Here is a 17,329-nt window from a genome sequence, read left to right as displayed (position 1 = left end):
AACAGCAAGCTTCCTTATGTCTTTCATAGGCAAATTCTACAGATTAGCATTCTTAAAACAAAAGGCATACAGTATTGACATCACACTTCTCAATCTTGATATGGGTTTGACACTAACTTAATGCCCTACACAAAATTCTGACTACTTATAAAATTGCTTAAATTCATTTTAAAGTAAATAAATGCTGCTTTACAGTAGAAAGTTACCTTAAGTAAAGAGTGCACTGCTTCAATTATGAAGTGTATCGACCATCACCGATTTGTATGCTGCATTCTAGTGAGAGTTTTATAGCACCAATCCTTCAGTAACCTCAGAATACACAAAACACTTTCCAGAACTAACATTCTTGCTGGGATGAAAAGATTAGCAATATGTGCTGATTAGAATAATGGATGCACACTGGGGCTCGTAAAAGTAAAAGTGGAGTAAAGTGGCTGTCGGGGTGCATTCATTTAGCTTTGAGGACAACTATATAGACCTGAAATTACACTACTAATGTTTAAATGTTTGGTGTCAAAGTTATTTATTTATTTATTTTTATATATATATATATATATATATATATATATATATATATATATATATATATATATATATATATATATATATATATATATTTGAAATAAGTCTTTTGCTGACCAGGGCAGCAGTTATTTGACCAAACAATACAATAAAAACAGTAATATTATTTTTTAATTACAATTTAAAATAACTATTTTCTATTTTAATATGTTTTAAAATGTTATTGATTGAATGTTATTGAATGCTATGATGAGAGCTGTTTTTTTTTTTTTTTTTTTTTGCGGAAAAAAAGCTTTTTTTTTTTCCTTTTCTTTTCTTTGTGGAAACTGACACATTTAGTTTCAGGATATTTTATGAACAAAGTTTATAAGTTTCTACTGTCACTTTAACAATTTACCATGATGCATCCTTGCTGAATGCAAGTATTAATTATTAAAATAAAGTATTAAAAAAAAGAATGAAGTCTTACTGACTCCAAACTTTAATGTATATGCATTTTTTTTTTTTTTTATTATACTCATATACATCTTATACTTAGGGGTAAAATCTTATAAATCATAATCATAGGGGTAAAAAAATGATAAAAAGCCAACAGCCTCTGACTGGATTGCAATCAATTCATGGTTTATCAGAGTGTCTTTGGTTATGCGAACACTTGGATTTTAATTATTTTCTTTATTTCCTTTCTCAACTATAAACTGATTGTGAAGGAAGTGTCTTCTTAATGTGGTTTTGTCCAGGCAGTGACAAACTACTAGATATTTAAAAAAGGGATCATTTTCCAATTTCAGAACCAATTTCCTGTTTTAAATGCTTCACTTGATGTGACAAATGTGTCAACATCGGAAAGAAAACTGCATAGCCTTCTTTAAATATAAAGTTTGTATCAGCCAACCTGTAGATAACACAATTAAATATGCACCACGCAAAAATTACAGCTGATACTTAACCATGAATCAAGAGCAAAGAGAATTGATCATGAGCTCTTATAGATTAAAAACCCAACCACTTTAAAGGATTAGCTCACTTTCAAATGAAAATTACCCCAGGCTTTACTCACCCTCAAGCCATCTGAGGTGTATATGAAATTCTTCTTTCTGATGAACACAATGGGAGATCTGAGCTTTATAAATGGCAGTGAGTGGGATCAACGAGTATGAGCTGAAGAAAGTGCCTCCACATCCATCCATCCATCATAAACACATTCCACAAGGCTTCAGGGAGGTAAAAAAAGGCCTTCTGAAGCAAAGCGATGCGTTTGTGTAAAAAAAAAAAAAAAAAAAAAAAAATCCATATTTAACAAGTTATGAAGTAAAATATCTAGCTTCCGCAGGCCGTATTGAACTTACGAAAAAAAAGAAAGAAAAAAAAACAGAACTGGCAACAAATCAGTAAAGCTTTTTCCGTAAGTTGAATAGGGAATGCGTAGGACCTGCCGTAAGATGCGGATAGCTCGGATGCATCAGGATAATTATTACTATATCTCAGATTGTGTTCTTCAGAAAGAAGAAAGTCATATACACCTAGGATGGCTTGAGGGTAAGTAAAGCTTGGGGTAATTTTTATATGACAGTTAACTAATCCTTTAAAGGGGCTAAAATTCATAAACCCTTGTTAATAGTGACACCGGTAGCCCTTAAGTAAACTGCAGCCAGCAACTTACTGCTTGTGCTTGCACTTGTGCACACATAACATACAAGAGAATGAACGCGATTTAATGCCCCGATCTACTCACGGCAAATTTCTTTTCCGTTCTTCACTTAGAAGTACCTTTGCAGCGATATACTGTTAACAAAAACACAGACGCCATCCACAATGCTGAGAAAGACCTTTCGATGAATATGTAAATACGTGCTGCACGCTTTCCTCACAATAACAATATAAACACACAACAAAAATGACAAAACAGCAGTTAAGAAAGCATCTGATCATAGCAATGTGGATACTGTATGTTTATACCAGCTCTGCAATTCACAAACATCATGTCAACAGATGAGGTCATTAAAAATGCATTAAAGTTTGATTATAAAGTATTTTTGAGACTATAGACTATTTAGATATGACTATGTGAGACTATAGTTTGAATTAATCCCTTTTGACACATTGACATTACAGTACAGAATGGCCCTTTCGGCATTATCCTGAACATTGTATAAGCATTCATCTCACGCGTCATTGAACGGAGGAGAGGCTCTTGGAAGCGCACGTAAACATCACATACTTTTTGATTTTCCCAGCAAAAATATCCAGAGTAATACATAAAATCAGTCCACAGGCTTTAATAACAACCTAGGAGGTTGGAGTATGTCTTGTTTTTTAAGTTTCACTATATAAGCTGTTCACACATGGGCAACAAAAAAAAAAGCAATAAATACATGAAAATTCTCACTTATAGTCCATTTAATACAGTTAAGGTCACAATTCATCCAAAGCTTATTCAATTGTGGACAGTTAAATACAATTGTATACCATTAATCTAAATGCTTACTAAGGCAGTCCTCTCTCAAACAAAAAAAACACCAATGCACACACCTACCACTTCCACGTCAGATACAGAAGTGGATTACGAGTGCCTTTATTTTCGACATCTGTCCGTTAAACAGGCAGACCCACAATGTTTACCCCTCATGGTCTGACATGCAGGCAAAGCAACAGTCCAATTTTTGGAAAAAAAAAGCCTTGATCAAGTTACTAGATTAAAAATAAAGTAAAAACAGTAATATTATTGCAATTTAAAATAACTGTTTTCTATTTGAAAAATAGAATAATATTTTAAAATACTTATTTTTATTTATTCCTGTGATCACAAAGCTGAATTTTCAGCATCAATTACTCCAGTCTTCAGTGTCACAGTGTCACGCTCCTTCAGAAAGCATTCTAATATGCTGATTTGCTGCTCAAGAAACATTTCTTATCACCATCAATGTGAACAGTTGTGCTGATAAATATGTTTTTGGAAACCGTGATTGTGATTATTTGATGAACAAATTTCAAAGGAAAGGCATTTATTTGAAATAGAAAAAATGTAACACAAATGTCTTACTTCTGATCATTTTAATGCATCTTTGCTGATTTTTTTTTTTTTTATGTCTATATTATGTAAGATTATATCATCACCAAGCCCATTATTTTTCATCAAACTTACATAAATGATGATCCATCCAATTTACTCCCTGATGCACTACAGTGATCTAAAATGCAATCCCAGCAGGCAATATCCTCCTACACAAACAAACAAGTTACACATTAAGAACCCATCTCACTCTGGCCATGATTTAAAATATAGGCTACGGCACCGGCACACAACAAAGTGTCTGAAACAACCACATTAGAGTCTTCCTGTATGCTTGACTTCAAGCCTCACCTACAGTACATACCATAAAAGGAAAGGGAAAGAGAGGTGATAAGATGTTAATCAAACAGTGTCCAATCGAACTCAGTATGAATAACTATGACGACATATATATCCAGTGGTATATGACCGTAATAAATTAGGAGGTTTATAAAGGGACAAGACTATATTCATCAGGATTCGTGATTTATCTCAGATGGGCAGAGATGAGCTAGGGATATACAATTGCACAATCCAGTGCTCTATGCCACACCAATGCTAGATAATAGGTCACATTAATATTACTTTTTGAAGGAAAAGAAGGAAATTGCATAAATTGCATGACATTACTGCAGAACCTGACATTGCTATTGTAAATGCTGTTGTGATTTGCATACTAATAAATGCATACCTCAAACAAACGATTTTAATTAGGCAAATCAATACACCCTGTAATCAAACACAAATCTTAATCAGTTTTGAAACAGAAAATGTTTTGCAAGTACTTTCTTTAAACAGCACATGGATAAATGACTCTTAGTTACAGTGGAAATTTAGTGCACTACACTTGAACACTAGATTACAATATACAGTACCCACTTGGAATCTATGCAAAGGCATCAGCTGGATGCACAACGTTCCCATAGCTTTGACTAATGAATTTCCATGATTGTTCATGGATTTTACAAATCATTTTATAGACATTTCCAGCCTATGAAAAATGTAGACCTGAGCATGACTAGAAAATGTGTCATTACTATAGACATTTCCATGTGTTTTTAAGATACAAATAAAATCCATTGATTTTTCCTAACCTGTAAATCACAATTTTAAAATATCCTGATATTTTAAGGACAGAACAGCAATATCCATGTCTGCTTAAGAAAAGTGTTGGTCCTACCTATGTTGCACAATGTATAGCAGAGGTTACACTGCATTGCACTGTATGACACAAAGCTGATCTACTTTTTTTCCACCCATAAATGCATTTAAACACTGTCTTGCACTTATGTTTCATTTGTTCCTGCTTATACGCTTTCAAACAACGGATGGCCACGGGTGCCATCGTGCTGAAAGCACACCGCTCAGTCACATGCTGTACTACAGCACCAATGCATTCAGAGTTATGAATATACACAATAATGCGCCTTACATGCAGCATAAAGACATAAGAGAGGAACGAAAACTCACCTTTGAATGTAAAGCGATGAAAAAACGTATGGAGTCCAGGTAGCACGATATAAGCTCCAGGGGAGAAGGCTTTAGATCTCTCTCTCTCCTTCTCTGTATCTGAGCCTCTCTCGCTCTCGCTCTCTCAGCTGTCTTACCGACTGTTATTTCCGGGTTAATAAAACGTCATTGTGCTTCTTGCATTTATTGTAACCAAACGCCTAAATCAAGCACCACACATTATCATATGATATGAAAACCAAGTACACGGCTTTAATTACTATATAGTCCCATGTGCAACAGACACGAGATGATTTGTTTTAATATAACTAAAGTTAATTTAGCCTACTTGTATTCAACGCGCCCCCTGCCGGTCAACTTGTGTCACATACGCGACACACCTGATGGATGAACTCATTCCTGTTATGTAAACTTGTGCAAATGCTGCCAGTTTATTTGTCACATATAAATAATGTCATATTCACGTGACAAACCATACTTTGATATAATTTTCCGCCACAAATTCTACTAACCGGGCTAGGTTTCAAGTAGGCCTAATAGAAACATGGACATTTAAATTTGTATGCAGGAATGTGTGGTAAAAGGTTGCTTATTTAAAATACTACCCCCCATTACATTCTCAGCCTTTGTGTCTTTTTAAACATTTTAATAATATAAAAACTTCAAAAACCTTACAGTCAATCAATCAGAGTAAAACAGCAGAAACTCGCCACGTGTCAAAACGATTGTTTTCTAGACTTTTTTTTTTTTTTTTTTTTAATCATGAAGTTCAGTACGAACCTGAAATGAGAGCAAGATAATAGGCTGCATTACTAGCTATAGTGGAATAAAAATGGCACTTAGTATTATAGCCGCCACTGCAGTTGAGAAAAACATGATAAATGATAGAAAGGTTGTGAATGCTAAGAAGATAACTAATTATTTTGATATAAGAGAAATAATAAATTGCAGTATTGTGTTGGAGGACATTTTGGATATGGATAATCCACAATGTTATTTTTACAATAGAGTAGGCTTTGTACAAGCTATTCTAGTTAATTGCGGGCGTGGTCTTTATTTCAGCGGTTATTGATCACACCAGGACTCAATCACCATCATCCATACTTAATCGTTCCCTTTGGTTATTACATACATTGTGGTCTGAAGTCACGATAAGAACAAGGCATACATTTGAAGTTCTGTAGTTGCTGTCTAAAACTTTAATCATAATATGGCCAAAGAAAGGATCCATATTAACTTGGTCATCATTGGCCATGTAGACAGTGGTAAATCTACAACCACTGGTCATCTGGTCTACAAATGTGGAGGAATTGACCATAGAACTATTGAGAAATATGAAAAGGCTGCAACCCAGGTTCGTATTAAATTGAATGACCTATTATGTTCGTTTAGGTGCTAGAGTTTCACTCTTCATTTCCTCCTTTGGAAGATGGGAAAGAGTTCCTTCAAGTATGCCTGGGTGCTGGACAAACTGAAAGCAGAAAGGGAACGTGGCATTACAATTGACATTTCCCTGCTGAAATTCAACACTCAGAAATTCACATTTACCATAATTGATGCGCCAGGCCATCGTGACTTCATCAAGAACATGATCACTGGGACCTCACAGGTATTGATGCAGTTCAGATGTTCACCTGTTGAGAGTTTTATCTGGGTTTTCCTTCTGGTATTACCTATACAACCAAGTTGAATGAAATTGCAATCTTTCTTTTAGGCTGATGCTGCTCTACTGATCGTCTCTGCTGCAAAGGGTGAATTTGAGGCTGGGATTTCTCGCAATGGTCAGACAAGAGAGCATGCTTTGCTGGCTTACACCCTTGGGGTCAAACAGCTCATGGTCTGTGTTAACAAAATGGACCTGACTGAGCCACCGTTCAGCCAGAAACGTTACGATGAGGTGGTGAAGAACGTTTCTGTGTTCATCAAGAAGATTGGCTTTGAGATCGGTGCTGTACCTTTCATACCTGTTTCTGGCTGGAGTGGTGAGAACATGATTGCTCCATCTCAGAAGGTGATTCCACTCTCAGCACCCCATTACGATCTAGAAAAGGGAGCCTAGATCCTGTTCCTGGAGTACTACCTACCTGCAGAGTTTAGCTCCAACCCTGCTCCAGCACACCTGTCTGTAATTAAAACATCCTCCTGAAGATCTTTTATTAGCTGTTTGATCAGGGTTTGAGCTGAACTTTAGAGAATAGATCTCCAGGATCAGGACTGCACACCCTTGATCTAGAGCTGCTGATTTCAATTGCTTGTCCTGTTTCAGATGCTGTGGTTCAAAGGGTGGAAGCTCAAGAGGAAAGCCGGCCATTCAAATGGTCGAACCTTGTTGGAGGTGCTCGATTCCCTACTTCCCCCAGTCCGTAATGCAAGCAAGCCACTGCGCCTTCCCCTACAAGATGTCTACAAGATTGGTGGTAGGTAAAACTGCCAAGTGGGCAAGGTCTCAATTTAAAACCCTTTTGGCTGGCACTCTCGACATTGGTATGTTTGCCCCCCCCCCCCCCCCCCCAGGTGTTGGCACAGTCCCTGTGGGTAAGATTGAGACTGGGGTCTTAAAGCCTGGAATGGTTCTGACCTTCTCGCCAGCAAAATTAACTGCAGAGGTTAAGTCCATTGAGATGCATCACCAGGGGCTTCAGACTGCCCTCCCTGGCCACAATGTGGGCTTCAACATCAAAAATGTGTCTGTAAAAAATCTTCGGAGAGGTGACGTAGCAGGAAATTCACAGCAGGACCCGCCGTCAGATGTCAACAGTTTTATTGCTCAGGTAGCTATACTGGTTTTGACCTCTGGATTGAACTCTGGCTGACAAACCAGTAACTGATTGTCTTGTGCATTTCTATAGATCATAATGCTGAACCACCCAGGCAAAATCAAGGTTGGTTACTCCCCTGTACTCGACTGCCACACGACCCATGTTTCTTGTCGTTTTGCTGAGCTGAGGGAGAAGCTAGATCGACGTACGGGCAAGAAACTGGAGGACTGGCCCCAGTACCTGATGTCAGGAGATGGTGCCACAGTCAAACTCATCCCAAACAAACCCCTATGTGTGGAGAGCTTCTTTCATTATCCACCTTTGGGTAAGGCACTGAATTTTAAGTGGTCAAAATACTACTGTAAAAACATGTTTTAAGTTCTCTTTTTCCTGTCAGGTCGATTTGCTGTAAGGGATTTAAAACAGACTGTTGCTGTTGGGGTCATCAAATCTGTGGAGAAGGTGGACCAAGCCAAAAAGACACAGAAAGCTCCTGTATCAAAATGAGTTGATCATTTTGTCCTTTTTATAATTAATTTACCAGCAGTCTGGTATGTGAGCCAAAAAGGTTCTCTTTATGTTGAGCATTTTTGTTTAGGTTTATGGAACCACACTTTGTTGCCTTAAAGTGAAGTCTTTTTAAATGCGTTGCTAGTGTATTCAGTTGTTTGAACTGACTGTGGGGCCCAATATGAGGTTTGGTATAGCTGTAGATGCATTATTTTTGTTGCTGGACTGCAAATAAACTTAAGTTTTCAATTCAACTGGTCATGCATGTCTTGGTCCATTTGTACAAGTTGCTACATCTAAATAACTTGACACTGAGAGACATTGAGTATTGTTTAACATGAAGCCATTTTATTGATAATGGTGAGGAACATGTTCAGACAGTGGACACCATCCTTAAAATCTGCAATTAAAAAAAAAAATAATAATAATTGTAGACCATCAGACCTCTCCTGACACCCACACATCCACATTGAAACCTAAGTAAATGCAGCCAAAGAGGTGACTTAATTTCAAAGAGTAAAATTACTCAAGTGGCAACTGTCAACTTTGACTTATTACTATGCTCATTTAAATTGAGGTAACAATCATGGATCTCTCATGTCAGCATTATGGTAAAGACTCCATAATGCTAGAGCCATTCCTCAAAGTAAATGAACATGCAAGCTTGTCAATCTCAAATTAGAAACTATGGTCTCAGTCCCTCATTGAGAATTTGAGCAGCTAATGAAACCATTACTTGAGCTATAACAAGGGTCACTGGCAGCATGGATGAAAATGGCAAATCCCAATTACAATACAGTACATCCATGTCTATTACTTGAAAATATAACATCTATAAACAGAGTAAACAACTTCCCTATCTTCAAAAGTACTTCAAGTATCCAAGACCTCTCAAAACAATATTAAAGATGAAGGGTGACCTTTGTGTTTATGGAACACCACTGTATCACAGAGCGCTGTCCTTCAGTAAGACTGTAGTAAATGTACTTGTGTGGATAAAACACTGATATGGGATCACAGAGGAACAACCTGTTGACACAGGTAATGGTGTATGCATTGCACAGGTTAATTATTTTACACTAGGTAGCAAGAACGAAGAACAGCAAACACAAATTAACATTTCACTCTCTGACATGCTTTAGTGGTGTGTTAGGAAATGTGAAGGTAAAACACATAGCTGAAAACCAACGTAAAGTCCAGTTGTTCCATCAGGAAGAGAAGTCTATCTGTCCCTGCTATAGATGATAGCAACAATGGACATGTTAATAAAACTTATTTGAACAAAACTGGCCCCAGCCGTAACTTACTGGCAGGTAGAGTACAAGTTCACAAATTTACTTTTCAGACCAACACAATTTTCTACATTTACACAAAAATCACACACGCATCCTTGTGTGAAACACACGCACACATTTATGTACAATCTTATATACAGAGATACAGTATCAGTAATAGTGAAGGGAAAGTGCTGGTCTTTTAAATGGGTGCAGTCTAGCCGTTGTGCGGTAGGCTTTATAAAACGGTACGGATAACAGCGGTACAGTTAGACATTTTATTTACACTCTGTCTCTGACTATAGTATTGTGATGTGTTTTTCATTGTGGTTCAATCTTCTTAAAACTTGCATTGTTGATTCAGCAGCTAAGTCAAGTGCGTCCCATAGCCAGAGGTATTGCGCTGGGTGGGAGGTGGAGAACCAACATTTCTGTGTCAATCAGACAAGATATGAACAAAAGACATGGGAAATACGCCTTTCCTCTCTGGCTGCCCCTCGATGTGCCCAATCTGAGGACAAAAAAGAAAGGTTACAATCAGAATGTGTCTCTAAATCAAGTAAGGAATAATTGAAGATGAAGTGTTGATTTACTGAAATTAAATGCACACCAGAGGTGGTAAAGATTACCAATTAATTTTCAATAATTCAATGGCCAGAACAATTCTGCTTGTACCATGGTTAGAAAATGTATAGGTATATTTAAAGAGTTCGTCAAGCAATTCAGGTTTTCATCCTTAAAAGACACAGTTTGTACTTTTGGTTGTTTTCCAGGTAGCCTGTATGTTCTTGTTCTGTTCATGTTCTGAAAGTAATGTGTTTATTTTTGGTACAATAAACAGCCTAAAGTAGTTTCTTGGGACAGGGAAAGTATTCAATGAATCATATAGTGAATTTATTGGAACTGAATTATTCAGAATTCACAAAAATGGCATTTTCTCAATTTAACTGTTCTGAAACAGTAAATTGTGAATTTAATTGTTTTGATTCTCTGTCAACGCAAAAATCCACAAAATAGGATTGTTGTAACCAAAATAAGATCAGAAGAAAAGTGGTGAAATTGAAATGTAATGTGGCTAACAAACCTTTTTCTATTATATAGCCGTGAACTACGTGAACTATTTCAGAAAACATTAAGTCAAAACATTGTAACGTCTGTCAAACATTTAGAATCAAGAATTTGTTGCTTCTCAAGTCTCATGCTATGTTGCATATACTTGAAATTTATACTTGAATTTGGAGCGGTTACACTTACCCACCACTCCTGATCTTCTTCCCCGGTAACTATGATGACCTCACCTTCAACGAAAGTGAGCTCATCATCGTTATCCGCCTGACAATCATAGATGGTCTTCACCCTTCGCATTTTACTTTTAATCTGAAAAAAAAAAAAAAAAGCAAGACAGATAGTAAGATAATTTGTTAAAAGCAACTTGTTACTGACTCCCATGTACTTATCTGAAGCTTCTGAGGGTGTTTACACGACAATGATGCACTAAAAACGGAAAAGTTTTTCCTTTTGCTTTTTTGTGTACACACGACAAAGTTGTCCGAACAATATCCGTTCACATGGATCCACAAAAACGACTAAAAACGCTGTTAAGCATGCCAGTTAGGACAGAAGTGGCGATGTAATTTTGTAAATAAATACTGTACTATAAGCCGATAGACTGAACACGTAATACACGTGACGTCACCGTTTTCACAAATTCGTGTTTTTGTTGTTAACATGGGTATCGTTTCCAAAAACAAAATTATGCGTTTTCAGGCCCCCAAAATGGCATTTCTGTGTAAATGAACGGCCAAAAATGCATAAAAAGTTTTCCGTTTTTAGTTGAAAACGGTGTCGTGTTAACAACCATTGAGACTAAATCCTCACTGGATTTATTTTCCGGGGCAACGGTACAGGCGTCTCCTGTGCAGATGTTGGACTTCCATTGGTGTCTTCACTAGACTGGACAGGCTGAGGTGACAGTTCACCTTGGATGATTGTTGGAGTATCTGGTGGCTGGGGCTTGGGAGCCACTTCTCCAGGAGGAGGTTTGTGGAGGACCTCAGTGGTTATAGGTTTGGGTGGGGAGATCTCTGTCAGTTGGGGCTTGGGTGGTAGATCTTTCAACTGAGGTTTAGGTGGTAGGTCACCCAGCTGGGGTTTAGGGGGAAGGTCGGACAGCTGTGGCTTTGGAGGTAGTTCTCCTGGTTTAGGGGGTAATTCTGAAGGCTGTGGTTTAGGAGGTATATCTCCAGGTTGAGGTCTATCGGCTAACGGAACTTTCTGTGGGGTGTCTGAACTCTGCAGAACCTTCTGGAACAGCACAGGTTCAGGAGGCTGGTTGGTTTTGTCCATTGATGGGTGATGGATGGTGTCTATCTTTCGCAGGGCAACTATTGAAAAACAAGATAATGTCAGCAGATATAGTTTAAGCTATTTTAGAAGACAAATATGAGGAAATATTTCCCTCACAAGATGTTGGGTCAGGTTTAAAGTGTCAGTATCCAAAAACTGTAAAAGGAATAATGTATATTAAAAAAAAAAAAAAGTGACTTTTTAAATTGTTAAAATTTGACATTTGTTATTTCGCATTTTATTCTTATAATAGGTTTCTTTTTTTCTTTACTTTTGTTAGTTTTAACAGTGCATAAAATTAGTGATTAAAAATGTAATTTATTTCTAAGTGTTCATAAATATCTATATCTTCATCTATAAAACTTTCAAGAAATGTTTTTGCTTTTAAAGAAGTTTCATTTTGTGCTGCTGTGAAACAATATTTATTGTGAAAAGTGCTATAAAATATTTAATTTACAAATAAATTCTATATAAATTATATAAAAAAAAAAAAAAACATTTCATTTAAGTTATACATCTAACTGTACTGTAATAGTGGGTAGGAAAAGATACACTGTCAGCTTTAAACAAACTAAATTAAATAAAAATATACTTGAATGCAAATAACTGACTAAATGAATTACTTCAACATTCAGATGTTATACCATTGCAATATTCACAGGCAGAAAGTGTGTCACCTACCCTTCTGAGGTAGTTTGGGAAGGACCCGTGGACCAAGTGTGGGCTTTGTGGTGTTGAGACTAGAAATATGGAACATATGTATAGCTCAAAGAAATGTCCAATAACATGTTTGCACGCTCTGTAAAATCAGCCATGATGTATAAAAGAGAACTGTTTTGCATTCCCAAATACACAATGACAAATTTACATGGACATATTCAAATGTAACATGAAAGGCCAAGTATAAATTTGCAGTCTAAAGTTTGTTGACCTTTCTAATGCAAATATAGTTCTAAATATAGCTCAAGCTCATACTAGATTTGGCCTTTCTTGTGTGAATTAAATTTAATAAAGTTTGAAGGAAGTTGGTTCACCTTTGTTGTTGTGGGATGCCTTCAAATCTGTTAGCTACAGGGGACATCTTGTTGATAGGAGGTGGTGTTGAATCACTTCCTGCAATGAGTTTAAGTTTAAATATATTTTTCTGATATTTTTAGTGACAAAAGCCTATAGAGCCCCTAATGTGACATTAGCAGAAAAAAAATTAGTGGGACTTTCACACAGTAAAACTAGATATACACTGCCATCAAAAGTTTGTGGTTGGTAAGATTTTTAGGGTGCGTTCAACTTGTAGTTCGGTTCGTTTGGTCCGGACCAAAAAAACCTTTGGTCCTGGTCTGATTAGCGTTCATATTGACAATTTTATCAACGAACCAAAAGATACCGAACCGACACCGAAAGTCATAGGGATGCGTTCGGTCCAGGCAGTTGAACCAAGTGTGAAAGCACCCTCAGCGGTCTTGGTCCGCTTGTTTGGTGCGCACCAGGGTTCGGATGGCAGCGTTCACAAATGTTAAAATGAACCACTCTAACAGAGCAATCACACTAGGGTTTGTTTTAATCGATCCAAACATGACTAGTGTGAACACACCCTTATGCCCACCAAGGCTGCATTTATTTGATCAAAAATACAGTAAAAACAGTAATATTGTGAAATATTTTTACAATTTGATGGCAAAGCTGAATTTTCAACATCTTTACTCCAGTGTTGTGTCACATGATCCTCCAGAAATCATTCTAATATGCTGATATAATGCTCGAGAAACCTTTTCCAATTCCTTATTGTCAATGCTAAAAACAGCTGCTTAATATTTTTGTGGTAACTGCAAATCATTTTTTTTCAGGAATCTTTGATAAATAGAAAGTTAAAAAAAAAACAGTGTTTAAATAAAATAGAAACCTTTTGTAACATTAAAAATGTCTTTACTGTCAGTTTTGATCATTTAATTGCATCCCTTATACACAAACATTTTCCAAATAGAAGTTTGTGAACACATGAAAGTTTCCAGGATTTTTTTCAGCAAATGTCACTTTACAACTTTGTATAAACTTAGTATAGTAAAGCAATTTTTTTTCAGCAGAGGTAACAACACCAGGCCATGCACAATAATGGTCTTAAAGAGGTACATTTCAAATAATGTGTATCAACTGGCAGTTAATTAAAATGGGTTATATCAATACAGATCATGTGAAGGGATATATAAAGTAATGCAGAGCATTTTAGTATGTCTTTCACCCATCAACATCTTCCAGACCATTATTTTGCCATGCCTTGTTCTTTGTCTTAACCCAAAATGTTAGGCATCATGCAAATCACTAGGGCAGGGTTTAATGCAGAGATAAAATGATTATGAATGGGGTCATTAGGCTGAGCCTTTCATTGGCAACACTGTCCTCTCAATATTGTTTTTCATATCTAAAATGTTCTAAAGTTTAACGTGTAACACCACCACAGAATGAATGAGATGCAAATGATCTGGTAATCTACTGCAGAGACTAAACCAAAAATAAACACATTAAGCATGGAGATGTTAAAAACAGGTACTAAGGATTGATCTAAAATTAATCAAAAGACCATTATTTCTTGTTAGAATTTCATCTAAAAGCGAATAAATTGGTGTAACACTTTAAAGGGTTAGTTCACCCACAAATGAAAATAATGTCATTATTACTCACCCTCATGTCGTTCCAAACCCGTAAGACCTTTTAATCTTCGGAACGCAAATTAAGATATTTTTGTTGAAATGCGATGGCTCAGTGAGGCCTGCATAGTCAGCAATGACATCGAATCAGCGGTTCGGAGTGCCAAAGTCACGTGATTTCAGCAGTTTGACGGTTTGACACGTGATCCGAATCATGATTCGACACAAAAGATTCAACACAAAAGATTCATTACGCTCCAAAGCTTTTTTCTTTGTTTTGAAATCAGCCATCACTATATAAGTCGTTATTTTGTTTTTTTGGCGCACCAAAAATTTTCTCGTCGCTTTATAATATTAATATTGAACCACTGTACTCGCATGAACTGATTTAAATATGTTTTTAGTACATTAATGGATTTTGAGAGAGGAAATGTCATTACTGGCTATGCAGGCCTCACTGAGCCATCAGATTTCAACAAAAATATCTTAGTATAGAGTAATAAATAAAATTTTGGGTGAACTAATCCTTTAATTTGATAATCTACTTTTGACATTCTACTAAATGTCAAGTACCATTCATTAGAGTAGACTGTCTGCTTAATATCTGCTAACACTTTAATTTGATGGTTCCCCAACAGACTACTCAATATAAAAAACTTTGCAACTTATTCTACTAACTGGAACCCTAACCTAACAGTCACTAATACTCTAATGAGTCAGTTGCACATTTCATGTGGATCGGAGTGAATAAAAACCTGGAAAAACCCCCCCCAAAAAACAGAAACCCTAGTAATCCATCAGCTAGGTTTGTTGCTTAAGTGTAGCCCACCTTTACAGAGCGGGGTGTATGACAGCGGGGTAGGGGGGTCGGAAAGCGTGCGTTTGTGTCCAGGGGGAGGGGGTGGGGGCCTCTTCTTTGACAAGGTGGAGCTGCCACTAGCGGGGGTCTGTGCGACAGGGGCGAGGGTGGAGGGGGGCAGGTTTGACAAGGGAAGGGCTGGAGGGAAAATCAACAACATAAAACAACATCATGCAGTGATGTCATGGTGAAGAATGGATAACATAAATAAATATATGGGTAAATACATGGGTTCTTTGGAGGATGCGGGAGGGAAGGAAGAAATAGAACAAAAAAAAAAGAAAGAACGATGGTTTGGGTAACCAGTAGGATAGGATGAAAAGTGCTACTGAAACCAGATAAGTAGATGTGGAGAAACTAGAGGAGTGACTTCAGTTGGAGAAGGACATCAAGTCACAACAAAAAAGCCAAATGAAATCTATTCTACATTTTAGATAAAAAAAAAAAAAAAAAAAAAAAAAGAGTCAACAGCCAGTGAAAAGCTCAGTCAGAGAGGACCAGAAAAGGGATGCTTTCTTTGAGAAATAAGCAAATGCATCAAGTTAACAACTTCAGCAAATTCTGGGCTTTAGTTGTTACTATGAAAAGTCAAATCACCCATTTATTAATAATGGCTGAACTGTAGCAGAATCAGAAGGCTCCAAGTGAAATTTATCAAGCAAAAAGTAAATCGGATGAACCGAAGATGATTGGACCTGATTACACGTTTCTGTTTTTGGTTACATAGTGAGTATTTGCAGCGCATTTCTGTATTTTGGTTGCGTTGTGAGTATTTGCAACTGATGAAGATTTCTTAATTTGCTGGTGTTTTTTCTACTTGCATGTGTCTTCTTCAGTTGTATCACGTTGAGCTCTCTTGGCCACCATAATAAAGGCATTAAGGCATGTACAAATTTATGTGTACTTATATCTATTCTGTTTTCAAGGCAGCATATGCATTCACCACCAGCTATGATATCCCACAATCCTGTGTATGTGGATTAGTTGGTTTAAAACATAAAAAATTGTGTCTTGAAAGAAGTAAACTAATTTATAAATGTTATTATTATTATTATTTAATTTTGACAATCTATATAGTTAACTTGTTCTAGATAGGGGTTTAATTCCATTCCTGCTCCAACACACATACCTTTAGTTTTCAAATAAGCCTGAAGGACTTGAGCTGGATAAGGTGTTTAATTAGGAACTAAGATTTGCACCCCCTGTTCAAAATGATTTTCAAATAATCTGAAATTAGTTTCTTTAGGAGGTACAATACCATTCAACAGTTTGCGATTGGCAAGATTTTTTTTTCAAATTTTTAAAAGTCTCTTATGCTCATCAAGCCTGTATTTGATTAAAAAAAAATACAATTAAAATATTGTGAAATATTATTACAATCAAATATTATTACAATTTAAAATAACAGTTTTCTATTGTAATATATATTTTAAAATATAATTTATTTCTGTGATGGCAAAGCTAATTTTTCAGCATCATTACTCCAGTCTTCAGTGTCATGTGACCCTTCAGAAATCATTTTAATATGCTGATTTGCTGTTCAAGTAATATTTCCTACAATGTAGCAAATAGTTGTGCTGCTTAATATTTTTTTGGAAACCATGATACATACATATTTTCAAGATTCTACTCTATTTTACAATATAAATGTTTTTACTGTTACTTTTGATAAATTTAATTCCTTTCTCAATGTAACTATTAATTTCTTTCAAAGAAATATTACTGTCCCCAAACTTTTGAATGGTCATGTCCTTTCATATAAAAACATTAATTTCACACTTCAGCAGCCTTCAGTTTCAGACACAGTTGTATAATGTCATGAGATCAAAGGATGAGGTCATTAAAAAGATTAAATAAGCAGATAAGGTGTATGCAAATAAAAAATTTAGATAGTC

General features: G+C 36.3%; 3 protein-coding genes across 11 annotated transcripts in view; 1 reads left to right on the top strand and 2 right to left on the bottom strand.

The window, feature by feature from the left end:
• Positions 1–5,348, bottom strand: part of fam49bb (family with sequence similarity 49 member Bb) — a 68,897-nt gene extending 63,549 nt beyond the window's left edge. Inside the window, exons 1-2 of one of the 3 annotated variants that reach the window (XM_067377263.1) lie at positions 5,045–5,346; positions 3,668–3,744 (exon numbers count right to left, since the gene is read on the bottom strand). The gene's annotated coding sequence lies outside the window, so the exon portion shown is untranslated. Of the gene's footprint in view, positions 1–3,667; positions 3,745–5,044 lie in introns of all 3 variants that reach the window. The other 2 variants (XM_067377264.1, XM_067377262.1) reach the window with 2 other exon arrangements.
• A 906-nt stretch (positions 5,349–6,254) lies between these two features.
• eef1a1l3 (eukaryotic translation elongation factor 1 alpha 1, like 3) lies at positions 6,255–17,324 on the top strand. Of its 3 annotated transcripts, none has more exons than XM_067377232.1 (8): positions 6,255–6,398; positions 6,474–6,653; positions 6,759–7,055; positions 7,311–7,461; positions 7,559–7,815; positions 7,894–8,128; positions 8,201–8,265; positions 16,069–17,324. In XM_067377232.1, exons 1-8 carry the CDS (start codon positions 6,255–6,257, stop codon positions 16,159–16,161), a joined length of 1,422 nt encoding a protein of 473 aa, XP_067233333.1. In that variant the 3' UTR covers positions 16,162–17,324. The 3 variants fall into 3 exon arrangements, with proteins under 3 accessions (XP_067233333.1, XP_067233335.1, XP_067233334.1); XM_067377234.1 differs by lacking the exon at positions 16,069–17,324 and adding an exon at positions 11,149–11,458; XM_067377233.1 differs by lacking the exon at positions 16,069–17,324 and having other exon boundaries at positions 8,201–8,481.
• asap1b (ArfGAP with SH3 domain, ankyrin repeat and PH domain 1b) overlaps positions 8,662–17,329 on the bottom strand; it is a 113,237-nt gene continuing 104,569 nt past the window's right edge. For 3 of the 5 annotated variants that reach the window (XM_067377226.1, XM_067377227.1, XM_067377231.1), the window contains 6 exons: positions 15,405–15,572; positions 12,968–13,046; positions 12,615–12,673; positions 11,466–11,971; positions 10,842–10,964; positions 8,662–10,098 (listed from right to left, as the gene is read on the bottom strand). In XM_067377226.1, coding sequence (XP_067233327.1) covers positions 10,024–10,098; positions 10,842–10,964; positions 11,466–11,971; positions 12,615–12,673; positions 12,968–13,046; positions 15,405–15,572 — 1,010 coding nt within the window. In that variant the 3' untranslated portion in view covers positions 8,662–10,023. The remainder of the gene's footprint in view (positions 10,099–10,841; positions 10,965–11,465; positions 11,972–12,614; positions 12,674–12,967; positions 13,047–15,404; positions 15,573–17,329) is intronic. The other 2 variants (XM_067377228.1, XM_067377229.1) reach the window with 1 other exon arrangement.

The sequence above is a fragment of the Chanodichthys erythropterus genome, chromosome 23, assembly GCF_024489055.1.
Source record: "Chanodichthys erythropterus isolate Z2021 chromosome 23, ASM2448905v1, whole genome shotgun sequence".
Classification (NCBI taxonomy): Eukaryota; Metazoa; Chordata; class Actinopteri; order Cypriniformes; family Xenocyprididae; genus Chanodichthys; species Chanodichthys erythropterus.
The sequence above is the reverse complement of the archived record's forward strand: the minus strand, read 5'-3'. Positions and strand labels throughout refer to the sequence as shown.

Bases quoted from the DNA above. Each gene is read 5' to 3' on its own strand.
- eef1a1l3 (XM_067377232.1), top strand. From the start codon at position 6,255: ATGGCCAAAGAAAGGATCCATATTAACTTGGTCATCATTGGCCATGTA. The intron at 6,654-6,758 runs GTATTGATGCAG...TCTTTCTTTTAG, and splicing joins TGATCACTGGGACCTCACAG to GCTGATGCTGCTCTACTGAT. The intron at 8,129-8,200 runs GTAAGGCACTGA...TTTTCCTGTCAG, and splicing joins CTTTCATTATCCACCTTTGG to GTCGATTTGCTGTAAGGGAT.